Source organism: Sceloporus occidentalis, unplaced genomic scaffold, assembly GCF_023333645.1.
Source record: "Sceloporus occidentalis isolate IW3139 unplaced genomic scaffold, rSceOcc1.0.p SCAF_2, whole genome shotgun sequence".
Classification (NCBI taxonomy): domain Eukaryota; kingdom Metazoa; phylum Chordata; class Lepidosauria; order Squamata; family Phrynosomatidae; genus Sceloporus; species Sceloporus occidentalis.
The window spans coordinates 94,654,721-94,682,655 of NW_028316982.1; the positions used below are offsets into that span (position 1 = coordinate 94,654,721).

The following is a 27,935-nucleotide window of genomic DNA, read 5'->3' on the forward strand; positions in this document are numbered from 1 at the left end:
ACGTTTTCCTGGTGCTTCTTCCCCCCCCCCTCCCATCATGACAGACAGAAACACTGTTTTGTTTTAAATATAAAAATTAATCATTCTTAAAACTCTAATACAAAAGCCGGTAAAGAATAGTTTGGGGGTATCCACAAAAGCATTTCTGCAGCAACCAGGCTCTTATTTTTTTATGTCCCTGAATAAAATTTCCTAGCAAAAAAATAAAGGTGAATTGCTGGTCTTGCAACCCACAAAGAACTCCAATTCACTCTTTTAATAGGTCAATGGACCTATTTATTGACCCCAGTCCACTGACCCCCCAGAACCAGCAAAAGTTCAGTCCCTTCTGTAATAGAAGGCAAGGATTTCCTTTTGTACATTTGAAAATCTCCCCTCCTTTAGACTGGAGCATTCTTATCTGAGTGCAAAGTCTCTTCGAATTTGATGGGCTTTACTTCTGAGCAGATAAGGAGAGGAGTGCACTGTTCATTTTCTTGTACAAAAGAGCTATAATCCAATACACACATATGAGGGAACAGGTCTCATAGAACGCAATAGGATGTGCATCCAAATGGACATGCAGAGGATTGCATGTCAAATTTTGGCAATAACTGTAACTGATGGATAGGGCAGACAGGGCCACAGTGTACACTGATACATATGAAATCTGCCCTTTTAGCTAAAAGCATAACTAGACAGGGCATTAGATGTGCCTTGGCTTTTATGTACATATTTTTAAAAATGCAAATAACAGTCACTGTGGAAACCTGAAAATAATTGGGTTTGCAGCTGAACTGAAGGAGGAATTTAACCCTTCCTTTCTAATGGTAATGGTCCTCCCAATGCAATTAGCAGATTTGGGGAAATCATTTTCATTCAGACCAACACAGGCATGACAGGGATTAACTTCTTGCTGCCTGTCAGTTGCACTCATCATTCAGATCTGACCCCCAGTGACTGCCATTTCCACTTTCTAAAAGGTATGTTAATTCCATTCACACATTAAGAGTTGCACCTTGTTGGCCCTAGGATTATGGCTGTCACCCCAGCAAATATAAAATACTTTACAGTAAGAAAGCCAGAGAAATATAATAACATTACAACTTTACTATTAAAAACACTATTGGAAATGGCCACCACTGTCGATAAACAGAAACCAAACAATGCGCCCTAGAAGTTCCCTCTCCTGGTATCCAACACACATTTTAAGGATTTTTTTTTAAAAAAATATCATCTACCATTACTTACTGTTATTAAACTGTTAATCTAAAAGCAAAGAACCCCTGCTCCATCAGAATTTACCCAATTATTAATTCAAAATCACTGAATCCAACTAATCATTAGCCTGAAGTAGCTCCTATGCAAGGTCACAGCTTGATTAAAGGTGGAGGAAACCGTTGCTTTAAATACAGCAGCAAAATATGTCTTGTTAAAAAGCTCCATATCCGTCGCTACGAGTTGCCACTGCAAAGGCTGGGTAAGCTTCGTAGGCTGCGTAAGTGGCCAAATCTTGTCCTAGAGCGACTGCTTGCTTGAGCTGAGTGGCCGCGACAGTCGCAGCTGCACTAGCAATATATCCTGCAAGGAAAATAATAAACAACACAGTTTCAGCATAGCTAAAATGACAGACAAGAATCTTTGATTTACACTTCTGTCTCAGAATAGCCAAAGCACTGGCTTCTAGGAAGTAAGAATTAAGTCTGTGGTTTGGCTGTATGTTTCTAACCAATAGTAGTTTGTATGTGCGGACACACACACACACACACACAGTGTCCAAATAAATGGTCCAAGTTGAAGAGAAGTAAAATAAACTGCTAGTTATGTTTTACCCCATTGTGGTCAGACCTACAATAATATACAATCATATACAAGAGCTACATGCGTTCTGAGTGGATGTGTGTAATGTTGTGGAGTCAGTTTTATTTAGAAACAAAGATGGCAGTTAGGCCATGAAATTTTTGCTGCCTGAGGCAGAAGAATACAGTTGGCCCTCCGTTTTTGTGTGGGATCTGTTTCAGACCCCCTCCCCCCACGAAAACGGAGACTCGCAGATATTCAAGCCCCAGAAGCTTGAATGGGGTGCGTGCCCATGAGCGTGCACAGGATGTGTGCTGCAGGGGCACATCCCATTGACACTAAAAGAGGTCGCTCCTCTGTTCATATCCAGGACTGCGGACCTCAAGTCCATGAGAAAGGAGGGGTGACTGTAAATCAGATCTGCCCCCCTCAGCATCAAGAGACGTAGTAACCAAGACTGGCCAAGTTACTTTGGCACCAGAATCCAACTAATCCCACAAGCACCTTCTTCCTGTTTTCAAAGTTCAGGATGGACTGAACCTAAAACTGGAAAAATTCCCAAACTTCAAAATGAACTGAAGAAACTATTTCAGACAAAAGAGAATCTGACATAAACTGATATGGGCAGAATGAGGATGGAGGAAAGAGAATCATAAACAAATAGACTCATATCATACACACACACAAAAGAAAGGCAAGTTTTTTTGTCTGTTTTTCAGGCTATGTGGCCATGTTCTAGAAGATTTTCTTCCTGATGTTTCGCCAGCATCTGTGGCTGGCATCTTCAGAGATGCTAGCCACAGGTGCTGGAAAAATGTCAGGAAGAAAATCTTCTAGAACATGGCCACATAGCCTGAAAAACAAACAAAAAACCATGGATGCCAGCCATCAAAGCCTTTGATTTCACATAAGAAAGGGATGCTTTGTTGCTGTTGTTAACAGCTTCTGAAACAATTTTGAAAGAAGTAGATTAAAATGATCCTAATACCCAGATAAACACAGTTGAACCTAACTCCCTTAAAATTGGTTAAAAAATCAGCTGCAGCAAATTCAAGTTCTCTTGCTTTATTTGGGAAAATAAAATAAAATAAAAAAAATGGTTCTTTTAATTATAGTAGGGAGTGAAGATCATGTACAGTTGACTTTCAACATCAGAAGTTAAATAGGTCTTATCTATTCAGCTAAGGAACCCCTGAATTTTGAACCTCAGTTGCAATGATCCTGGATCAGACGAAATACTTCAACCATTTCTCCTGCATGTCAGCTGAAAGGCAAGGCTTGCCTATTTATGTTTTATCAAAATGCTTGATAATATGTAATGCAAATATAACAGTACCACAACCTGATAGCCGTTTGACCTTGAATATGGAGTGAATAACAGGTTCTTGAAAAAAGGAAATGGATTTATGAATTAGAATATATGATTTAGAATACTCTCTCTCTCTCTCTCTCTCTCTCTCTGTATGTGTGTGTATGTGTGTGTGTGTGTGTGTGTGTGTGTATATATATATATATATATATATATATATATCCTTTACTACTTGTAATTTTGAGTGTTTTTAAAATACAGATATGTCTTCCACCACTTTGTTTAAGTCCTGTCAATTCAGACCCACGACTTTCCTGATTCAGTCTATCTAGCTGGCGTTCAGTCTTCTTTTCTTTCTACTAACTTCTACCATTCCTAGCATTATTGTCTTTTCTAATGAGTCATTCCTTCTCATGATGTGGCCAAAATACAATAACCTTGATCATCATTGCTTTCAGTGAGACTTCAGGTTTGATTTGTTCAAGGACTCATTTGTTTGTCTTTGGGGGCTGTCTACAGATTCCTAAGGATTCTTTCTCTAGCATATCTCAAATGAACTGATCTTAACCACTTTCTTCACTTTCCAGCTATAACATCCATGCATGGTGATGGAGAGTACAATGACTTGGATGGTTCTAACTATTGCTCTATTGCATATCTTCACACTTTAGGATCTTGTCTAGGTTTTTTTCATGTCTTCCCTTCCCATTCCTATTCGTCTTCTTATTTCTTGACTGCAATCTCTGTTCTGATCAATGTTTCACCTAAAGTATGGAAACTCTTTAATTATGTTGATTTCCTCATTATCAAAGTTGAATCTATGTAGATCCTCTGTGGGCATTATTTTTGTTTTCTTTATGATCACCAGTAAGCCTCCCTTTGCACTTTCTTCTTTGACTTTCCTTAATAATTGTTCCAAAACTATGATGTTTTCTGCTAGTAGTATGGTGTCATTTGTATATCTTAGACTGTTGATGTTCCTTCCTCCTATTTTCATTCCTTCTGAATCTAAACCTGCTCTTTGTATGATATTTTCAGCATACAAATTGAAGAAATAGGATGATAGAATGCAGCCTTGCCTGACCCCTTTGCCAATTGGGAACCATTCTGTTTCTCCATATTCTGTTCTGACAGTAGCTTCTTGTCCTAAGTACAGATTTCTCATCAGGAGTATCAAATGTAGTGGCACTCCCATATCTTTAAGAGCAACCCATAACTTTTCATTGTCTATGCATCCTTCTCATATCTGCTTGAAATTTCCCCCCAATTAGTTTTGTTTTGTCAATGAATAGCTAGACATCTCTTCTCCAGAGAGGAAGAGAATAGGAGACATAGCTTAGAATGATGCATTTTATATTAACTTTAAGAGACCACATTGTTACTGGACTGCCAGGGATTCTTGAACTGGAATAGACCAAATGTATTCCATAGCCTTATAAGTAACAATGTAATGGTAGGTGAAGGTCATTATAATTAAGCAGTAAATGGCACTAGGTTCAATAAAACATCAGCATATCTTATGTAACATGGAAGCTTGAACAAGCCTAGACAAATTGATTTTTTCTCTGTGGCAGGAAGCTGGATGGATTTTAATTTTTTTTTTTAAAAGCTCTGATGTTCCTGAATGATTCCATATTAATCAACAGGACTGATTGCTGCATATTTCCAGTAAGGTAAAAGAAATCAAATTACCATGAAAGAAGTATGCACACAGTGCAAAAAGTTTTACTTATGGTAACTGTAAACTGGATTTCTGCATTGGTTCTATGTTCCCTTTCACTTCTATACTCATGATCTCTATACTTTAAGAGGATACTAAAATGATCATAATTAAATTAATCATGCTGTTCAAACTAATTAATTTGTAATGTTATCAATGTGCCATCAAATAATCAATACTCCCTTTGAATTTATTGAATCCCACTGATACTTTATTCCCATGAAATCACCCAGCTTTTTCAGCTGACAACATTAAGTAACACCACAGTACACACTTCAGTCTCCTAAGAGAAACTTTATTTATGAATTCACCAGGGATGTAAATAATAGTCACAAATGCCCTTGTCCTTGACAAGAAAAGATGTATTGATGTATTGAAAAAATTATCCTGAGCAAGAGTAAGATCAATCCTTTTTTTACTGGGTGGAGAGTTATACCACCTTCTCTCCCCCACTGGATTTTGCAAAGAATGCAATATATTTTCGCAAAAAAACATTTTTTTTTGTGGGAGGGGGACCCCTCTTGCAAAATTAATTGGAAAATGCTTCCAAACTCTCATCCACTGGTAAGAAAAAAAAGTGTTCATATTTAAGAATAAAATAAGTGATTTTTTAAAAATCACTAGTATTCACAAGACCACTTTCTTTATCGATTCACTTGTGGGTGGGGTGGGCTGCATCCTAACTCCACCTCACAAGTTCCCATGTTAGCAAGATGTGTTTGATTTATGGAAATTTAATGGATACCAGGTTTGGGTGATCTTTACCCTTGTCCCTCATTCTGTATGTGTTCTTTAAGGGCTCAGAAGAATGGTTCCCGCACTCTTTGCTATACATTCCTTTGCACTTACCACTCAGCATCCATTTGTTTCATCTATATTTCTCAATCAGAATATTGTTACACAAAATCATGTGTACTTACACATTTCAGCTTCTTTCTTGGACTCAGTTAACTGTGGCTTCAACACTTAGGGCCCTTTCACACTATATAATTATTAGCAGCATGACTCGACTTTAAAAACCATGGCAACATCCTATGGAGTCCTGAGATTTGCCATTTAGGACGAGGTGTTTAGAATTCGTACCCAGGAAAAAATTTGTATATGTATATATGTAAGTGCCTTCACGTTGTCTGTCGATTTATAGGTTTTCTTAGGCAAGGAATACTCAGAGGTGGTTTTGCCATTTCTTTCTTCTGAAATATAGGCGGGGTACAAACCGCCGCTTTGCGGCGGTCTGCCGCCGCCGCCGCCGGTAGATCCGTGGGGGAGCCGGAGCCTTCAGACGGCGCGGCTCCCACGCGGACCGAAAAAGAAGCTCCAAAATGGAGCTTCTTTTTCAGTCGCGTTTGTGACGTAGCGAGGCGCCAGGGGCACACTCGCTACGTCATAAAGGCTGCGACACGTACGGACGCTCAGCGTCCGATACGTAAAGATGGCGGCGCCCATGTGGAAGGGGCGCCGCCATCTTGTACGTATAGGATACGTACTAGGGTTAGGGGGGTACGGAAGCACCGCCCCTTCCTAACCCTAGTACGTATCCTATACGTACTAAATGGCGGTATGTATCCCGCCATAGCCTACAATACTTGGTGTTGGTTGATGGTCTTCCATCCAAGTAGTAATCAGGATTGACCCTGTTTAGCTTCCAAGATCAGACAGGTTCTTGTGTTGTCTTTAAGGTATTTAGGGGCCTAGAATACCCCCTAGAGTACTTCCCCTCCACTACCTCACTAAACTACAAATCCTAGGATTCCACATGATGCAGCAATGGAAGTTAAAGTGGAATCATAACATTATAACTGTATAGTGTGAAAGTGCCCTGAGTTCAAGAATTAGGATATTTTATATCCTTTCCTATTCTTCAGAATCCCTTTCTCTTTTGACCTTGACTTTGTGCATTTCTTCCTTCTGTCCTCACTTTGACTTCTCCCATATGTTCTGTTCCCACTGATTCCAAGCTCTCTCTCTCTCTCTCTCTTGTTATTTCTTCTTCTTCTAGTCTTTCCTTATACCAATCATGAGAAGAAATGACTCAGTAAAAAAGACCATAATGCTAGGTAAGATAGAAAACAATAGGAAAAGAGGAAGAGTGCATTCCAGATGGATAAACTCAATTAAGGATGCCATGGTCCTGAGTCTGCAAGACCTGAGCAGGGCTAATGACTGGGTGACTTGGAGGTCTCTCATTTATGGGGTCACCATAAGTCAGACTTGACAGCAGTTAACAACAGCCAAAGACTAATAAGGAGAAGGAATTAACTACCTCTGAAGAAAACAAGAACTCCAACATGGCTTTGATTGAGCTGCACTGAATATTCAGTTAGAGCTGCAATCTTATACAAACTTTCCTGGGAGCAAGACTCATTGAGCCTAATGGCATTTCTCAAGAAGGCATGCATAAGACAGTGCTGCAAGTAAAGGTTTGGATCCTGTGGGAAGTTTATTTAAGGACATTAATGGGAGGAAAACCTCCACTTCATCCTCTCCACTACAGTGGGCCCATAAAGACAGGCCAAAATAAAGCTGCTTGAGGTCACTTTGGAGGTAGGCTGTTTAAATGACACACACATGATAAGAGGCCAGAAGCTGCACCAAAGCTGCTGTCCAGTCCTTAGGACTGGAGCGTGGCTTTGGTTTGGCTTCTGGCCTCTTAAGATGCATATATCATTTAAACAACACACCTCCAAAATGACCCGAAGCAGCTTTATTTTGGCCTGTCTGTATGGGCCCACAGTGTTAAAGGAGGTTTCCCTCACCTTTCTGATGCATTAGATGGGGAAAGGCAGATTGGTTGCCCTGAAGGTGGAGCATCCACTCTGATGGTTGCTCCTCACACTACTGCGCTTGGGTGAGTGTGGGGGTGCAGGTGAGACCCAGATGCATGGTGGTGGAGATGGCACATTTTCTTTTCATGCACTTCCTTAAGCTAAGGTATCTTAGGATCCAAGCCAGTGCCTGTACACTCTTGACATACCTGGAAAAGCCGCTGTAGCAGTAGGCGTCTCAGTGCCCTCAGTGGGAATGCCCAGTGTTTGAAGAGTATATTCTGCTGCGTATGTTTTCGCTTCATCTACATATGCACTGAGCTTAGGTGGTGTAAAGGGATGCCTAAAAAGCAGTTGTAAAGATTGAGTTCACGCGTCTTACATTTTGCATGTTAGGAAGATGTAACTATCTTTTACAAAACCAACAAAAATAACTTATGGTGGAAGGCTATGGGTTTAATTAATTATTTACTGAACACCCATTCCCAAGATTTTCATAGAAGCTAAGGAAAGGAAAATTATAATTAGAAACCAATTCTGGCTTTAAAAAACCCCTTCTGAAATGAAAAAATTAAAAACAATTAAAAAGACAACAGTAAAAGATAACTGGCACCCAACTGGTCAAACCTCTTCAGCAACATAATAGTTCACTTGCCAAGGGCCTGCCTGTATAAGAAGGAATATCTAATTCTGTGATTAACCATAAAAACAAATTCATATTTTGAAAGTTTTCATCTTTATTCTTACCCAAAGGTTTCAATGCCAGGTCAGGGTAGGGACAGTGTGATCTGAGGACTACATGTGGTCCCAGGGGAAGTTTTGTAGGGACAATTTTAAGGCTCCCTTAAAAGTTTTGTCTGAAAAAAAGGCCCAAAAGCTTGAAGAGGATTGCCCTCATATGTTCCCAAGGGTCTGGAGGCACTTTTCACACACTCTCCCCCATCCCTGAGGTGTCTTTACTGAGCGATTCTGAACCTAAAATGTGATGTGATTAAATTGTTCGCCCTACTCACAGGAAATGTTGTAGGGTACTTATGAGCCCAAATCTTTCCCCATTTTTGGGCTGCGTGGGAGGAGAATGTCCTTCCAGTCCTCTGGTTGGTCATAGTGGTCCCCTAATCCCTGACAGCTGCTCACTCCTGACTTAGGCTTAGAACTTTATCATACTAGCGGGCAAATGAGATTTAAATGAGAGTTAAACTAGAGAAAACCAGGAAATGTTGTGTGATAAACTTCAGGCATTTCCTGTTTTTCTCTAGTTTAACTCTCATTTAAATCCCATTTGCCTGCTAGTGTGATAAAGCTCTTAGACTAAAACCTGGCAAATGCAGCAATTACTTACATGGTAGGATTTTGACTGGCAAGGGCAGGGATAGTGATTTTATATAAGAACAATTGTCTTTGGTCTTGACCAATGGCAGAATGAAGCTGGTAGACAGGTTGTCCCCAGTTATTTTTTTGACAGATCTCTTCCAATATCTGCAATGAAAAACAAATTCAGTGATGTCCATTTGGTAATCAGTCAAAACCTACACACAGTTTAACTGTGCCCATGTCTATGAAGTGTGGGATGGAAGGTACTTTTACATTGATATTTTCATTTAAAAGAACAATTATTATATCAGCCTTAAGTCCAGTGCTTCAGCTCAAAATCTGGCTCTGAAAATTAAACAGAAGACACCAGCAGAGCCACACTGTATAGGAAAATCCCATAGTTGTGGGGAAGATAAAAATGAGTTTCAATATGTTAATGATTGATTTGATTGATTATTAGCCAACTTTTCCACCAAGACAAAGAAAGAAACAGCAGCATTAAATGATAACTAAAAACAAATTAAACAATAGAGCTCAAAAATCAATAAACATCAGATTAGTTATTCCTCTCTGAATCTTTTTTTATTATTATTATTGCAAATCTAGAATAAACAGAAACACAGATGGGGTGCCCAAGAGAGGAAGCATTTTTTCTAACTGCACTTTACCTACCTGAGGAGCAAGTTTAATTCCTTGTGGTTTTAAACTGACATGATTCATTGGTGTAAGCTCCATTCCTGGCAAAAGGTCATACAGTTTCTCCTCGCCTCTTTTTTCTCCTTTGAGCTGGTATCCACGACCCAGGGCAGGGTTAGCCAAGTAGCCACGGCCTCCTAGTCCTCTAACTCCGGCAGCCCCTACAGGTACATTCATGTAAATTTCTAGGAATGTAAGAAGGCATTGAACTGAATCAACTCAAAGGAAAATCTCCCTGATTCTTAATGTATTGGAAGACTTGACCCTGTACACTGACACACGATACAGAGAGTGAAGGGGGATTAAAATTACATCTGCGTAGATGCAACCCTATTGTCATGCAAGATGAACTTGCCTAGCTACAGCAGCAGATTTTGGTAACACTGGGTAGGAAATCTGAACATCGTCTAGTTTGTTATATATTTTTCCACTATACCATTCAGATTTAACACCTCAGGCACTAACATTTCTTCTGCTGTCTTCACTACTCAGTGTTTATTGGAAATAATTCACTGAAAAGTAGCAACACTCAAGAGCACAAATCCCTTTATTGCCTTTCAGGGGAAGGGCGATAATGCTCATGGATATGTGCAAAGACTGTATTGTTCAAACTTTAATTGTACCTTGTGGGCATTTTGTTATTTTTAACATTTGTAATTTAACCCACAAACTTCAGACATCTGAGTTTTCTTTTTTTGAAAAAGGTTCAGTCAAGAAAACATGATGAACGTGGGAATTAGAGTCTACCCAATGAATATCCGCAAGATTATCTTCTAACAGTATCACTTTTACAATGAATTCCAATCATATCCTTATTAATATAAGCCAAGTTCTGGACAATCTGCATTCTGTGAATGGCCTGAAGATAAGTGGGTGGAGAATATGGATTGTAGTTATAAATTACTTTCCCCATTTCCTCTCTTTTGACCAGTTTAATATGAAGCTTATGACTCAGTTCAGCTCAAGCCCATATTACTTAGAATCTAGACTGGGGGTACATTTCTAAACTGAATTGTATTTAATGAACAAGCGCAATTGCTGCAGACTAGTTATTTGATATTCAGAAGTATAAATAAGTGTCTCATATTTGAGATATAACTTTTGCTCAGTTTTACCAACTACAAACCAGAAATGTTTCTATTTACCAGTGACTTCCCTAGCATACATGTCAATAGGATTCTGTTCTGCTGCAATTATGTAATGGTTCTGATTGCCCTATACATCTGTGAGTGCATCATCCTGCATTTGATGACACCCATCTGGATGTGCAAACTGACTTCACTGACAGCTGTTGGGTCTGAGATTATATAAAGGTTCCTTCTGGCAGCATTTGATCTGTGATGGCACATTTCCATCTGTAAGTAATATGCTGCAGTTGTACAACCAAACTTTGTTTCAGGTCTTTGGCACTTCAGTGTCTCAAATCTTTTCCATCAAAGGCATATAAGTGGAATGCTTGCTTTGATTGGGATGTGGCAATTTGGTTCATTCCCCACTTCAGCACTATCTATGGCTTTGTGTTCTGTCAACCAGTGTTGGCTACTTTATAGATGAAATACAGAGGCAGCCACGTCTTATGCTCTGAATATTGACACAATCTCTAGGTCCTCCAACACAACTTTATGGTCAACTTCTGGCAAAGTTGCACCGGAGGACCTAGAGGTTCCTAAAGGTAAGTAAAGGCATTCCCCATTGACAAGGTTGTCATGTCATGTCTGACTGTAGGGGGCGGTGCTCATCTCCATTACTAAGCCAAAGAGCCAGTGCTGTCAGAGACTACTCTGTGATCATGTAGCCAGCATGATTGCACAGAATGCTGTTTACCTCCCCACTGGAATGGTACCTATTTATCTACTTGCATTTGCATGCTTTCGAACTGCTAGGTTGGCAGAAGCTGGGACTAGTGATGGGAGCTCACTCCATCACTCAGTGCTTGGGCCTCAAACTGCCAACCTGCCGATCTTGCAATCAACAGAGTCAGCAGAGTCTTAACCACTTGAGCCACTGCATCTTTAGGGATTTCTAGAGAGAACATATTAATCAAATTCACAAATAATAATTTCCGCAAAACTCAAAGCCACTAGTGTGGAGGGACAATTGTATTTTTCCTTCAAGAATTGTCAAGATATAATTCAAGGGTGGGCAACTTTACAGGGCAGAGTGGGCCTTTTTATTCCCTCCCATGACAGGCTGCATGGCTATTTTCAGCTGACTTTGGCCATTTTGGATTTGGTACAAAGGGGGGAAACTGGTAGGCAGGTGAGATACACCACTGCATCTGCAGGCAGTTTTACAGCTTATGGTGCTATTTTCAAATAAAAACTCACCCAAAACCTGGCACTTTAAAAAAAAAGTGGGGGGCAGAGACTTAGTGGTTCTTGGGGGCTTGGGATTCATGTGATTCACTTTCCCCACCTGGATGCTGGTGGTATGGCTAGCTTGTGTTGTGAGGAAGTATTGCTCAGTCAAATTACCTCTAATGGATGGAGGCCTCAAAGTGCCCCTGTTGGCGAGATGCCCTTTAGCAGCAGGAAAGTGAAGGTTGGGAATGGCAGCATAGGCTTGAGGTGCATAGAATACTGGGGCTCCCAGATAAGTGGCTGCAGGGTCATATAAAGGCCCAAACGTATAGGTGTATTCTGGCAACACTGCTCCTCTCCCTCCTGTGCCTCTGGTGTATCTAACGTAGCTGTCTTTGTCAACTGGCTTGGCTAAGGTGACTTCGATGGGAGAGCCATCCACCACCTTTAAATAAACATATGAGGAGAGAAAAAACGTAAGATTAATTGTTGTAGAAATCCAGAGATGGGTCAGCTCTACCATTAGGCAAAGTGAGGCAGGTGCTCCAGTCAGCAGATTCTGAAGGGAGATGGCTGGTTACAGCTGTATGTGCCAAATGACCTGTTCCTCAGCTAGCCTATCTGCAGTATTTTAAATAACACCATTTTTCTTAGCTGTATGTGTTTTAACCTTTGTAAGCTGTTCTGGGATCCTGATACTCCTCCAGTACTATGAGTTTTTCCAGAACATCTTGCTGCCTGAGAGCATGAAATAGAACCCACTTAAGCTCAAGATGTGTAGTGTCCAAAGCCAGTCAAATTACTCTGGCACAGGAGGAATCCAATAAGTCATTCCTCACTTAGGCAATCCTAAATTGAACCTATCATGAGGGTTTCTTGGCAAGATTTATTCAGAGGTTTGCCATTGCCTTCCTCTGAGGCTGAGAGCATGTGACTTGCCCAAGGTCACCCAGTGGGTTTCATGGTCAAGCTAGGATTTGAACCCTGTTGTCCAAAGTCATAGCCTAAGGCTCAAACCACTACACCACACTGGCTCTCCCTCCTCATCACTAGAAGTAATTAAATAACAATTTGCGCCCACTTTCATGAAACCTTAAATCTGCTGCCTGAAGTTACCAACTCATTCTGCCTCATGGCAGGGCCTGCCCTGGTAACTTGGAGATACCACCTGCTGTCTGTAAATGTTTTGAGAAGGGAGGGGGGGTCATAACATAAAAACTGGCCTTATGCTGTTCCTAGAAACCAATTGCAAATAATCAGAGTGGAACAGTTTAGGCTGGTGGTTTTCTGCTTGAACATTTATAGAACTATAAATAGCAAACATGCTTTTAGTCTTACTATAATGGTGTCCAGACATCTTGAGAGCCAAACTCTAGCAATGGATTGTATATCACAGATTTCCATGACCGGAAAATTGCTGCATGTAAACCAAATCCATTCAGGTCAGACCCTCTGGAGAGACTTGTATTGTTGGCATTGCTTTGTTTTGCTACACACAGAGAGACACCCACAATATAAAACCTTATAATGCCATATATGTGTAACCCTCTGCATGCCTTCCAGCAAATACAAAACTAATCCAGCATTACCTTCCCATTTAAGACTTTCATGGCTTCTACGGCATCTTCACGGTTGTTGAAGTGCACAAATGCATAGTCTCTGATTTTCTTTACTCGTTCCACTGACCCTGTAGAACAGATTTGGAGGCAAGGTCTGTCATGGATATTGCTAAAGTGGAAACCATCTGCTTGTGTTCTGCCTTTGGGCATTGATCTTCCTCACTAATTCAATTATTTTTTATTATTCTACAGTAAATAAATATTAGATCCTGGCATTGCAAACCACAAACCACTCAGCTGTTCTATTTATATTCATTTATTCTGGCTTAGCAATAGGCACTCTTGTGCTTTTTTCCCCTTCCTTTGATTTGCTTGCTGCTGGTGTGGTATCCAGAAGTGTGTTACTAAACCTTTTGTATATGTAGAGTTCTACAATATAGAAGGCATCATCTAAAGTGTATGTGCAGGCTGTTCAAGTGGTTGAACTGTTTGTGGATCTCAACATGGGAACTATTAACTTTAAGAAGGTCAGGGTTTAATGAAAAAGCAAAATATAGTTGGGGATGTAGCTATTGGGGGAGAGCAAAATGAAAGCTTTGCCTCCCCATAAGAATCCTGTCCCCAGTAAAATTTCCTTTCAGTTGCCAAATTTCTAGCATTGCAGAGACAGAGAGGCAATGAAAGTCAGACTTATATCTTCTATGTTCTCACTCCCTTGGTAACTTTGCCTGCCTCTCTCTCTCTCTCTCTCTTTTTAATTCCCAAATGGTATTTCTAAACACGTATGTGAAGTTACTGCAACACTAGATATGTGGGGACTGAAGGACAATTTCATGGGGGGAGGGCTAAGTTCACAGTGAAAGAGAAAAACTAAGGTTATCTGTAGTCCAGTAAAACAAAGCAAACCCCAACAACAACAACAACAGCAAAAATCTCTCCTTTAAACTGTGGAAATTCTGTCCCACACAGAGATCTTCACTAATGTTGTTTGTTTGTTTTAAAAAATCTCTGAATAATATGTAGCATCTGATTTAACAAATCATAAAACTTAAACAGGTTCAAGATGTGCTGGCCTCTTGAGAAGGTGATGCAGCCTGCACTTCCTTTCTATTACCTTCCACCCAAATTGAAATCACCCCCTACTATTTCTCTAACATGGCCTGCTAGTACTTAGGATTTATGGGCATGCTGCATAAGGAGGCAAAACAGTATGCAACAGAATCTGAACTGAAACAGAACAAAAGTAATTGTCTAAAAATATTCACTGACCATGAACCAGAACAGAATGGGGAGGGAGTCACATTAACTGGTTCAGAATTAGCATTCAAACAAACCCCTACATACTTGGTACATTCTGGTTCCACCAAAACAACACTTTTAAAAAGCTAATATTTAGAATGATTGCTTTATTCTGGGTTTAACCCATTTCTTTATTCCACACTTTCATACCCTCCATTTCACAGATGAAAACCAGGGCACATGGGGTTGAGCTATATCATGATGTGGACAAAAGATGATGGCCAGACAACAAGAAGATAAAAAAGTTATTCATGAGAAACAGTGCACAAAAATACAATTTTAAGAAGAAAAATCCTGTAATGTATGTACTTAGTTTTGGAAGAGCAATACTTTGTTCTCTTCCTCTTCTCCCCTTTCTGCAGAAAAGTGCAAACTACTGCAGTTTGAATTCCACCTGCAGCAACTGAACTAAGACCAGGATGAAGGGCGAAAGTGAATGGAGGAAAGAGAATCTGGGACATATTAAAAGCAGCTAAAAAAAGTGGAATTGGAGTGGATTAACCTGAGCTGTCCCTGTCAAACAGTGAAAAAGTTGGAGGGTATTGTATTCGCAATAAGAGCAGCAATAACTGACTGCTTTGTTTTGCCCAAACATTTTTCATGGAAATTTAACAGCTCTTTCTTTTCCTGACATTCTCACAAGTTATAAACTTTTCAGCTGGGATTACTTTCCCCCTATTTATTTCTTATACCCTGCATTGCTTTACCCACCCACTTTAAGCAAACTGTCCAGTTCCCTTTTGGCTTTACCTGGTTTTATGCTGCTGAATTCTTTTTCAATTGTCTCTTCAGTGGTTGATAACATAAGATTTCGCACATAGAGGATTTTGACTGCTGACATTGTATCTTCATCAACCTCAACCTCTGGTTCTGCCCAGTCTACAGCTATTGGATGTCCCCATAACTGTATCCTTCCTGTGGAGGAATTTGAATTTCATAATTCATTTAAAAATAAATATAAGAAGTAGGTAACTCTGCAGAGCAGTAGGATTTTTTTTAATAGAGAGAAAAGATTACATATGGACAGATATATACCTCAAATGAATTTCTATTACCATGAAAGACATTGTTAACTAATTTTCAAGCAGATGAGAATGTGAACATTTTGATTTTGGAGTCCAAATGCTGTCAAAAACTTGCTGGATTTGGTTATTTCCTCCTGGAGCAAATGGTACAGTTTTGAAACTGGGGTGACTGTCATGCCTACAAAAAGCCTAGGAGCTGAAGCTTCATGACGGTGTTGCTAAGCTTTGACAAGCCACTTCTTTGGAGTGCTATCCACAAGATCCTCCAGTCAGAATAGTCAGTTTTGAAAATTGAAGACCAAAAGAGTAACTTCCCTCCCTCAAGCTCTGGTATTGATACAAAATCTTGGGGAACACTTGCCCCTTTGGAATTGGTATTGCAGGTACCTTGGCTAGAATACATGACAGTTAAATCAGGGTGAGAAATTTGTAGTGTAGAAATAGGAAAATATCTGAGATCAACTCTGAACTGGCATAGTGAAATAATCAGTGGTCAAGATCCTAGATCTATTAAGTAGCACCTCCTAGCCTCCCACCGTCCCCATCCTGCTTTACTCAATATCACTCGCTGCAAGCAAAGGAAGACTGTTCTCCTGTCTATTGGGATGCAGCAGACTGATACTTCCATCCCGTTTCTGCCAGTGAACTCTGATGTAACAACCAGAAGCGGGATCCTTATTGTAATTCCTTCTTGTATTGGAGATTGCCGGTGGGAGGGGAGTGGAAACATCAGTCTGCTGTGTCCTCATCAACTGGAGAACAGACCTCCATTGCTTGTAATGGCTGATGCCTAGTAAAACATGGTTGGAAGACTTTCATAATCTGTCTGTATTCCTTACATTATTTCCAGGACTGTAAATACATAGGGATCATGAATACTACTCAGTTATGGATGTGTAACTCTAGTTCAAAATTTACCAAAATACCACTAGTGAAGTGATCTGCTTTGGGTGATGCTATGAGAGTTTGTTTGAAAAAAGAGGACATTTTTGCTGAGTGTTGCAGAAAGACATGTTCAAAGCTTTGTTTCTAGCTCTTTTCTTATTCTACTTTTCTTCAGCCATCCAACATGTTTCCCCATTCCCATTCTTGCTTGAGGCTGGCTGGCTCTTCTAGGAACTGCCATATGCTGCCCAATATAACACTGAAGAAACCTGAGTCTAGGTTTTATAGAAAGGTGGGATATAAATTATGTAAATAAACAGCTGCACCAACTGCCCATCTAGGTATAGTTTGGGAAATCTGTCCCTGGGTTTTTTTGTTCCAGTTAATAATTGAAGAAGGTGGGAATCCTGTCCAGTGTCCTTTATTATTAGTGCTAGTCCCTGGGTCATTGGCTGATGGTCTTTTCCTTTTAGGAAAGAAAGAAACAATGATATCCAAGAAGCACAAATTTAGAGTTTTATTTATTAGAGCTTGTCCTGGTTCCAAGGAAATCTATTACTGCCAATCCTTGACAGCAGATAGCCTAGGTTGATATCCTTTCGACCAACACACCAGATCAAAACTGATCACTTGAAATTGCTCTTTCCCACATAGAGGAATCATATAATGTATAATGGGAGACCATTTTCATGAATCTCCCATGGTACCTCTATCCCTGAGCTGTCCTGACTTGCACTCCACGGAAAACTGCAACCATAATTTTTATGAAATTATGAAATTAATGTTATACTTATTCTTGGAGATCTACAATTATTCTCCCACATCTAACAAACTGGGTTGCATACCCTTAACTCTCTCTCCTTCTGCTGGCCAGAATCCATTTGGCTATTTAAAGGCTAGTCTACTATGCAAACTGGAAAGCATTTCCATATGTTCACATTGACAATTTTATTCACTTTCCTGCACAAATTTGCATCTATTTACTCTCCTTCTGGTGAAAAGGCACAGCCATCCATATGCATGTGAAGAAGGTGGATGACCACACATGCAATAATGCATGTTTCTGCAAATTTCAGCAGATATTCTGGTAAAAACCGCAAAGCCTTTTCCCACAGAGTTTTTTGGGAAGTGGGCACAAAAAGATCGAACTCCTGTGATTGCCCGTAGCCAGATTGCATTCTATTTGACTGGAATAAGGAGTATTTTAAATGTGTAGACTACTCCTAGCTTGCAGATTTGTCCCTTTCTATATTCTGCAATATTATAGCATTTTTATGCATTACCTGGTAACAGTTTCCGTCTTGCCATGGCTGCTGCCCGATGGCTTCCATATTCGACAAAAGCAAATCCACGGTTTTTGGTTTTGTCGGCTGCACTAGGGTAGACGATGACATCAACAACACCATCTGTTACTTTCTTCATCTCTGCTAAGATTTCTTCCCTTTTCTTGGCTTTAGGGATCCCTCCTACAAATAAACGGCAGTTGTCTACACTGGCACAAACCCCTAGCAGCCGACCGTTCCTGCATGCAAACAACAATTCCATTTTTATGGTGAGACACGCTTGGAATTCTTTGGGAAAATATTGACCATGATTACAGTTGAGAACCTCTGCTTCATGTCAAGCATCACAACATGGAAAGTTCCTTTTCTGGACTACAGCTCCCAGAATCCCTCAACCAGTATGTTCGGTGGTCAAAATAAAATGATTCTGGTTTTGATGTTTCTAAACTATCATTTAATCATATAGGCCAGAAGTCAGGCTTCATATTAAGAGTATGAATTTTATAGCTGCTGTAGTTAATGGTTGCTATAGAAGGGAGGCTATATTTGAAAATGACTGGGGGAAGAAGTTGGCTTCAATTGGATTCATCTGGAGTGAAAAGAACATCAATAAATTGGATTGGCAGCTGGAAAGGCCATTAGGTGCAAGACTGATCAGAGATTCTGACCAGGAAATTTGAAGAGGGTCAGGTAAATCCACTCTGAACAAATGTTGCCAAGAAATCCCAATGATAGGGTCATTTTAGGGTTGCTTTAAGTTAGAAATAACTTGAAGGCACACACCACCAACAAAAACCAGTTCTATTTTATATTAAGTGCATCATACCAATTATAACTTTGAAGTTGTTTTTGTATGTCTCCAAGTTATTTTTGTCATATTTATTTATTTATTTATTTACAAAAGGGAAAGAATTAGAATTCTATCACATTTGGTGGCAGTGGTGGACAACTGTGGAGTTTATCACATTAGTGAGATCCTGTGGGATAATGGGATTTAAATAAGAGTTGAAGTACAGAAAACCCAGAAATGCCAGAAGTTTATCACATGACATAGCTGTTAACGTGAAATAACGCAACGTTAAACCGAAGTTAAACCAGAGAAAAACGGCAGCTTTTTACTTTATAGAAATTCTGAAAGTAAAAAGGTGGTGCTTTTCTCTGCTTTAACTTGGGTTTAACTTAGTGCCATTTCACTTGAGCAGCAATTTGTTGTGAAAAACTTCCTGAATTTGTGGGTTCTGTTTAAATTTGAGTTTGATTTAACTCTTGTTTAAGTCCCATTTTCCCGCAGGATCTCACTAGTGTGATAAAACTCTGTGTTTTGATATATACCCAAATATATCTGCAGACTGAGGAAAGCTGCTGTAACTGATGCGGTGCTGATTCAGTATGAGGTCCTATGTTGTTGTTGTTATTATTATTATTATTATTAACCTTTATTTATAAAGCGCTGTCAATTTACACAGCGCTGTACATAGAAACTTTTAGTTAGACGGTTCCCTGACCGCAGGCTTACAATCTAAAAAGACATGACACAAAAGGAGAAGGGAGAGGTGGTGGGGAAGGGGATCAGGTCCAGCAGTTCTTCTCTACCTCCGAGGCCAGGACCGAGGCAGATGGAATGGAGGAAAGGCTTGGGTTCTTAATGGATGGTCAAAAGGAGAAGGGAATGACAGTAGGGAAGGGGGAAAGTCCAGCTCATCTGCTTTCTCACATAGGCCTCTCTCTCCCTCAAGATGGTGGTCGGAAGGAGGGCTCTTTGTCCTTCAGGCGGGGTCTGTAGTTGCTGGGCTACCTCTCTCCCCCTCAAGATGGTGGTCTGATTAATTTTATTCTGTTTCTTTTAACAATTTTATTGTATTTTCATTGTGTTATATTTGTTGGATTTCAAAACATTGCAAGTGGTTTTGAGAACTTTAGTCAAAAAGCAAGATGCAAGTCCATTCTCTAAAAATAAATAAACTGTCCTTACCTAATTTCATAATTGTTCAGTTGCCTGATTGCATTCTTGGCCTCCTGTTTGTTGCAGAATGTTACAAAAGCATAGCCCCTGTTGTTCCCATTGAAATCCATCATCATCCGCATTTCATAGATTTTACCAATCTGTAAAAAGCAAAGCACAAGCCTCCATTAAATCTACTTGCAAAGGGAATTTTTGTCTGCCCCGTGGAACAAAGTTCTGGATAAAGTTTTCCATTTCCTTGCAAGTCTGTTTGTGTGCCTGTTTCACTCCAGGGTGGCTTGACTATTGTCCTTGAGCATCAAGCAAAGCGTGTTTTACTTGAGATCTGCTTTTTGACCCGTGTACAAAGTCAAAACAAACAGAGGCAGCATATGTTGAAGTCCATCCCATGCTGAGTTAGCACAGCTGAGCTTGTTAGCAAGGTAAATGACCTCTATTAACACCCTCTGATAACACATTGTCTGAACTTCTGTGCAAGTCCCATGAATCTTAGAGTGCACTCATCCAAATAAATGTAATGATTTCTTGCATTGATTTGTTCATTTTTAAAAAAAATCTGTTTCTCTGTTTAGGGAAGAAAAGACAGAAAGCTACCAAGTTACTCACAACCTAGGACTCACACAAAAGGAAATAAAATTGCTCCCAGTTCAACTCTTACTTGAATAAAATTACGATGTGACACTTGGGTAGGGCCTATAAGAGCAGGGTCTAGCTAGTACATCTGTCTGAGGACCAGAGAGCCAAGGAGGGGCCCATGAATTTCTGATGGCCCTCTCCCTCAAAAAAACAAAACCAACTTCACAGCCCCCTTCCATTGTATTATTTTACAAAGGTTAGCAAACATGTAGCTTTTCAGCTTTAGGGTTGTTTTTTTATTATTATTTTGCCCCTTTTTTTAATTTGGACCTGTCTATTTTTTCTATGAAACAAATGGATCATTTCACCCTGTGAAATGGGATGTATTCACTTAGATTTCTGAATTCTGGTTCTTGATCACAGCTCACATTTACTTACGTTCTCATAATCATACACCAAAAGCTGCCTGCTTAGTTCATATTTTATCATAACCATATTTTTCTACAAAGAAGGAAAAACTACAACTTTATATGTTCATGTTATACTATTATCTTTAATAAGTAGACTTAATGGAGGATTTAAGGTCCATTTGGTCCTTAGATCCTCAGTTTTGTGAGAACCATGTCCCTCCAGGCCTTGGAAATGGTCTTCTTGTTCCTTGCAAAATTGTTCTTGGAGGCTCTGCACTTGGGTTTCTCCTCACAGAAGCCTAAGGGATGGGAAAGTCATTGAAAATAATAGTTAGTGACTTCTCTTTCAAATGATTCCATATTTCTCTTTGGCGAGGTTGTAGCTTGAGGCATGAAATGGGATGCTGGAGTTCTTTAAGCACTGTAATATGTTTTATGTGTTTTCTCTGCCCATGCTTCTGATCTTGTGTGATGCACATATGCATCATGCCCTCAATCTGTTTCAGGGACAGTCCTAATTAATCCTTTGCTGTCCTACTAGTTTAGCTGCATTTAAAATGTTCCAGTAGACTTAGGCAAAAGCAAATTGCTACAACCTCTCCTACCTTATGTATTTCCCCCCTTTAATTTTTGCCATCTTGGCCACACTCTGATGTTGCTTTGCTACACGTGTCTCAGTTTTCATCCCTGAAACATTGAAGGTAATCCAACATGGGCATTGGATGCTCAGAACCTCCAAAAAATTGGTAAATTGTACATGTTCCCTAGAGCCAGTGTGGTGTAGTTTGAGCATTGGACTATGACTCTGGAGACCAGGGTTTAAATCCCAGCTCAGCCATGCACCCACTGGGTGACTTTGGGCAAGTTACATTCTCTCAGCCTCAGAAGATGGCAACTGCCTCTGATGAAACCTGCCAAGAAAACTTCATGATAGGTTTGCCTTAGAGTTACCATAAATTGGAAGCGACTTGAAGGCACACAATAGCAGCAATTGCTCCATATGTATCCATATCAACCTCTTTTTGAAGTCTTTTAACCCATTATACATTACACATCCTTACACACAGAAGCATCCTTACCAAAGTTAATACAGAGATTAGAGACCCAAGCATTCTTTTGAAAGTTTAGGAACCTCAAATACATTGGTTCCTTGTCACAGAAGTTGTGAAAAACAGCAAAATAGGATTTTATTAGATACATCTCTATGCACAAGACCTAATTCTCTGAGCAAGGGCCCATTCTTCCAATATATTTTTATCCATCTGAGGAATCCTAGCATTCCTCTATTTATACTCATGATTCTGTATACATAAAGAATGCTATCCTAGTGTAGCAAAGTTTTTTTTGAAACTGCCGTATATGCATAAGCCCAATTATGTACAGCATACTAATCTGTACCTCATAAAATAAAGATTATACTGATTGAATTGAAGTGCACCAAGCTCTATGTGTATAGATTCCTATGGAGATATGTATACTATCATAGAAAGATGGGGAGGGGCAGAGTGAGGCTACAGAGACTGACTGGGCCAGGCTGATGCAGTCATCATTTGAAGCATAGGAACATCATCAGGGGAGCTGTAAATTAGTGATAATTATGATAATTATAGAAGCAATTTCAGGTTCAGAAAGAGGTACAACACCCACCCTTAGTACACCACACTAGCACATAAACGTGGGATGGGAGGGGGGGGGGGCAAATGGTTGTCTATGTTGTTCAAGGTCCACTGGCATAATGCATCTTTCATGGATTGATGATCATATATTGTGTTCGGCTATTGTTGTTAAATATGCCCCTGGACACCTCGGGAGCCAGAGCCATGGGAGAAAGGGGCCGCCTGGCCCCTTTCTCCCCAGCATTGTTCCCTCCACCATTTGGCTGCTGCGGGAATGATGCACGCCCCCAAAAGGAGCTCTGTTTCGGAGCTCCTCCCCACACCACAATCAGGTGGTGGCATGAGCGGCCTGGGGTGGCACAGAGACGTCATGCATGCGCCACAACATTTGGATGGGGCATGTGCGTGACATCATCATGGCGCCCCCATGTGAGCGGGAGGCTGCCATGATGACGCTGCTACCACCACGTACTAAGGTTGTGGGGCGTGTGGTCACTCCACCCCCGTGCAACTCTAGTATGTGGCCAGGCCGGCGCAAAGCGCCAGTCTGAACCATGCCTGAATCTCTTCCAGCCCTTGGCTTATGTATACAGTGGGCCCTTGGTATTGGTGAACTTCCCATTCACAGGTCTGAATGTCTGTGAATTGTCACACCCCATATTATCCAATGGTAATATGTGAACATGGGTGCACAGATAATATTGAATAATATGGGACTTGAGCTTCCCTGTTTTCCCCCACGTAAGGGCCCCTGGAACTAAAACCTCACACTACCCCCTGTTTGTATATATGTGTGTGTATGTGTGTTTGGTATTATTGAATTTGGGTGGCATCTCAAGGGAGGCATGGTAGTGTACACACTTGTTATCAATCACCACTCAGTGCTCTGTTATGATTCCGCTAGACAAGTGGATCCTGTAATAAAATGTTGCACCATGGAATGCTTCTCTCCAGGGCCTGGACCAAGGTAATTAAAAAAAATGGTGCAAAGATAAAGCCATTCTTATTTGATTTTGCAGCATCCTTTTTAAATAACCCTGTGTTCGTTTTCCCCTTTCCCCACCTTTGTTTTCCATTTTCTTCCTCAATGTTTAATCAGTGTTCTGAGCATGCTTAGTCTCAAGGGGATATTTTGGGGTTCTGAGCCATCAAGGTGTGGGGGGTGGGGCTTCCTCAATATTTCACTGTATTTTTAAAAATAAACCTCAAGTCTGCTCAAACCTCCTTCTTACAGTATTTGTCACTGATGGTGTTTTGGCTGGATAAATGAGAACATTAAAGAGAGATAAACATGCTATTAGTATATATGATATGAAATGAATGTTCTATCTTTTCTCCACATCACTAATGTCACAAACTCCAGGCATTATCATTAGCTATATTTTTGGGGGGCTTGATTGTGGATAATGCAGTTAAAGAGTTATCATAATTACTCTGTCTATCCATCATTTTGATGTTTCTCTACTCTGTTGCTATGCACAAAACCCTGTCCTCACCAAGGCTCACTCCTCCAGGCATTATTGCCACAAATGGGTTTCCTGGTGATAATGGGAGCAATGAGCTGAATAAAGGACATCGGGATGTTCTTTTAGGAAATAGATATAATAGTTTATGCCTAGAGAACTCAGTATCCTGAATTTGGAGGTTGCCTACTAGTGAACTCAGCTGTAGGAAACTACTTGCTTATGGCTTTGAGAATCCCAAGAAGTAACAATAATTTTGGGAAAATGGCCTAGTGGTACATTCAGAAGCTCAGGAACACTTCCTAATAGTGCTTGTAAGTATGAATGACAATGACAACCCATTGTTACACCTCAAAGGGATGGATGGATAAATCGATAGGATGCATAGAAGGATAGATCAGTGATGGCAAGTGGCTTCCATGTTAGTGGGCTGATGAATCCACTCTGGATTTTAATCTGAACTTTAAAGGAACTGTTCAGGGTGCTGAATTCTGTCCCCAAAACAGATGTAGTATCTTGGGTAGCTCCTTTAAAGTGTAAGTGTAAGCACATAAACAGCTAGGTCAAAGTAGCAACCCACTGAGGAAAAGGGAAGGAGCATCTCCTTGATTCACTTCCTCATTATTTTTGTCTGTGCTAATCTATTACAAAAGGATTACTTGGAGGCCTTGATATCATCTCACTTATTTATCAGTGAAAAGAAATCTCTGCCAACTACCTGGCTCTCCAGCGGGTGATACTTTTACTCTGAAAGGAAATCAGGAGATGGGCTACACTCGTTTTTGTTTTTTTTCATTGAAAGATACTATTTGGTTCTACTCAAGGAAGTAACTCTGCCTCATGCATCCACAGAACACCTGTTACTGTGGATAACTGGAAACCACGATTAACAGCAAACTGTGGTTAACAGGAAATATGAATTTGCATATTGAGTAACTCCAGAATGCACTTGAAACAGTTATTCATCTACAAATTATTAAAATTAAATAAAAATCTATAAAAAATTAAATAAATTATTAGAAAGAACTCTTTGCATTAAATCCAACTACTAGTCCCAACTAGAGTACATCCAGTGAATAGGCTGTTCAATGGTAATTCAGCACTTATGTAATAGCAGTTGATTTAATGGCACTACTAATTGTATTTGTGCCCTTCCTTCCTTCCTTGCTTCCTGGATCCCAGGGGAATCATTTTTAGCCTTGCAAGAACTGTTAATTGAATAGGCAACCTATTCAATGGTATAGCCAACCAGGGATTCAATCCTGGGCTTCAGAGATATAAAGTTAAATTTGCACACTGGCTATTTTCCATATTACTGTGTTTCTCCCTGAGATATCCTAAGTGTAGGAAAATATGTTATCCTAATAGGTGCAGTGCTGCATAGCTCATAGCTGGTTTTTTCCATCCTGATCCTGCTGAGCAAACTTTAGGTCTATTGTCATCCATGTGGGCCCTGTGCTGTCACATCCCATTTTGATAAGTTTCACTTTCTAAAAGTAGGCACATTTTTTGTAAATAAACCCATTCCTAAAGTATATGCAAGAACAGAAAACGTACTAATTTTTAAAATCATTACTTTTTCGCATAAGGGTATAAGTTCATCTTCAAAGAGGTCTCGGGGTAATTTTCCAATGAAAATTTCACAGCCTCGTTCTGGTGGCGGTCCATCCCAATCTGGTGGTGGTCCTCCATACTTTCTTTGTCCATTTTCCTGAATGGAAGAGAAGAAATGTTATTTTTGGATATTAAAATTATATGTCTCTTTAGCCACGACATAGGGTTGTCCTTGTCTGGTCACATTTTTTCCCATTCTTGAAACTTATCTTCCTTTCATTGGTTACTGCCACTGAAGGAATGGTTCACTAGATATACCTGAGAGGAATTCTGGAAATAGCATGGTCATGAATGGGTGGCACATGACAGCAAACACTTTTGTAGGGATAAGGAAGAACTTTCCAAATAAATTTTGGAAACAAAACACAAGATACTCTTTAATATTTCAATTTCCAGAATGCTGTGATGCAGTTCTACATACATACACAAAAGCTGCATGAAAAAAGTACACACAGAAATGTATATATGGGAAAGATGTATAACTTACCATATATACTCAACTATAAGTCGTCTCATGTATAAGTCGAGGACAGGTTTGGGGCCAAAATTATGCATTTTGCCATGACCCATGGATAGATGGGGGTAAAATCTGGAGTTTCCTTCAGTGTGTTATGTGTGCATTTGTTTCAGTCTTCAGGCACCCAGTGCAGGCGGGAGAGAGACTCTGTTTGTTTAACATCAATTAATCACCCTGGACTATTCTGCTTGACTCAAGAGAGAGAGAAACTGATCTCCCAACCAACTGACTGCATGGGGAAATCTGAAAGAGCTGCTATCACATTACCAAACTGCCCCGTAAATAAGTCGACATTGGGGTCAATTTTGGGGCATAAATTTTTAGACTTATCAATGATTATATACAATACTTATAGGAAATCTCTTTGCAAAATTAAATACAATTAGCACTCTGTATCCACAGATACTTTATCCACAAATTCAACCATTTACAGCTAGAAAATACTTTAAAAATATATAAATTCCAAATAACAAACCTTGATTTTGCCATTTTATATAGTCTGCCCTTTCTTTACGCAGGGATCCATTCCGGACTCCCCCGGGTAAAGTGAATTCCACCTATACTTGAGCCCCATTTAAATGAATGGGGCTCGTGCATGTGGTGGTGTGGCGGCACGTGTGTGACATTGGAGTGCACCGCATTATTCCCTATAGGATGTGCCACCCTTTCTCCCAGTGCAGTTTTCAGCGTATGCTGAAAGCCGCTTAAAGCACGCCCGCATATGATGTGGACACACTGTATAAAGAATACCATTTACTATGCCTTTGTATTTAATGGGACCTGATTATCCATGGATTTTTGTATTCACAAAAATAACCAAACCCCAGCAAATACCAAGAGCCTACTGTATATTACGAGAAATTATGTTGGAAATGCAGATTACAAACACTGAAAACAGAAAGTTGCAAATTGGGAAATTCCATCCCAAACGTGGGACAAAATGAACTGAGGATAAGGTTGTAAGAGTGAAAACTAGAGAGGGATCCTGTAACTTTGATGACTGCATCAAATATTGTATACTTAATGTTGTTTTTAACTTGGTATTTAATATTGTATTTTCATGTAGTGTATTGTGTTCTATCTACTCTGTTTTGCTCCCTCTTTTTACTGGTCACTGACCAAAATAAATATATTTATGTAATGCTTTTGTGGAAGATTTCAGAAAATAATGAATGTCATCTAGTTGTGTGACAAGCAACACCTGCCTCTTCTACACAACCATTAAATGTACAGGAACCCTCACCAGTTTTCACTCTGGCAACCCTAGACAAATGAGAAGTGGAAGGGGACACAGATGTATTCACCCTTAGATTTGTTGCGATTCCTGTCACCTTTTCTTCAGCTGATTTTATTGCTCAAATAACAGTGGTCAAATCTAACACCTTCTTTCAGAATTGGAAGTTTATGTGAACACCACTCTGTATAAGCCAGATTGTGAGAATAATAACCCACATACTGTGAGTGGCGTGAACACAGACAAAGAGTCTGTGCATTTTGTAGTAGCAGTTTCATCAGGTGCAGCACAACAGACATTAAACATCCATTGCTCACAGTCCCATACCATATAGAAGAATCATTTTATAATTTTGTTATACACACTGGGGGTGGGTGGGAGCAGATGATTTACTTAGGACAAAGCTTGTTGCAAAAACCATTGAAGCAAATCCTCACTAGGCTGATTAGTTTACCTTCATATCTGTAGTCTGAAAACAGTACTCATGTGACAGGGAAATTCCTACCTGCGTCAATTTATATCCCGTGCGCTGAATTAATGTGCGGAGAGCAGCTTCTTTCTGTGTGCCGGCCAATCCATCCCCGGATTTTTGATTTGATTCCATTGAG

At 40.0% G+C, this 27,935-nt stretch overlaps 1 protein-coding gene across 2 annotated transcripts; it reads right to left on the reverse strand.

Annotated features, from left to right (window-relative positions):
* Positions 1–1,071: 1,071 nt before the first annotated feature.
* On the reverse strand, positions 1,072–27,935 carry LOC149318732 (APOBEC1 complementation factor). 2 transcript variants are annotated; one of them, XM_089507864.1, is made up of 11 exons: positions 27,833–27,935; positions 25,539–25,673; positions 19,907–20,037; positions 17,935–18,173; positions 15,492–15,656; positions 13,473–13,570; positions 12,058–12,328; positions 9,560–9,744; positions 8,916–9,052; positions 7,783–7,916; positions 1,072–1,560 (listed from the first exon to the last, which is right to left on the reverse strand). In XM_089507864.1, exons 1-11 carry the CDS (start codon positions 27,929–27,931, stop codon positions 1,412–1,414), a joined length of 1,743 nt encoding a protein of 580 aa, XP_089363990.1. In that variant the 5' UTR covers positions 27,932–27,935; the 3' UTR covers positions 1,072–1,411. The 2 variants fall into 2 exon arrangements, with proteins under 2 accessions (XP_089363990.1, XP_089363989.1); XM_089507863.1 differs by having other exon boundaries at positions 9,560–9,768.

Coding starts and splice junctions, on each gene's coding strand:
- LOC149318732 (XM_089507863.1), bottom strand. CDS start 27,931: ATGGAATCAAATCAAAAATCCGGGGATGGATTGGCCGGCACACAGAAA. Junction 12,329..13,472: donor TGAAAGTCTTAAATGGGAAG/GTAATGCTGGAT, acceptor GTTTATTTAAAG/GTGGTGGATGGCTCTCCCAT. Junction 9,053..9,559: donor GAATTAAACTTGCTCCTCAG/GTAGGTAAAGTG, acceptor TTTTCATTGCAG/ATATTGGAAGAGATCTGTCA.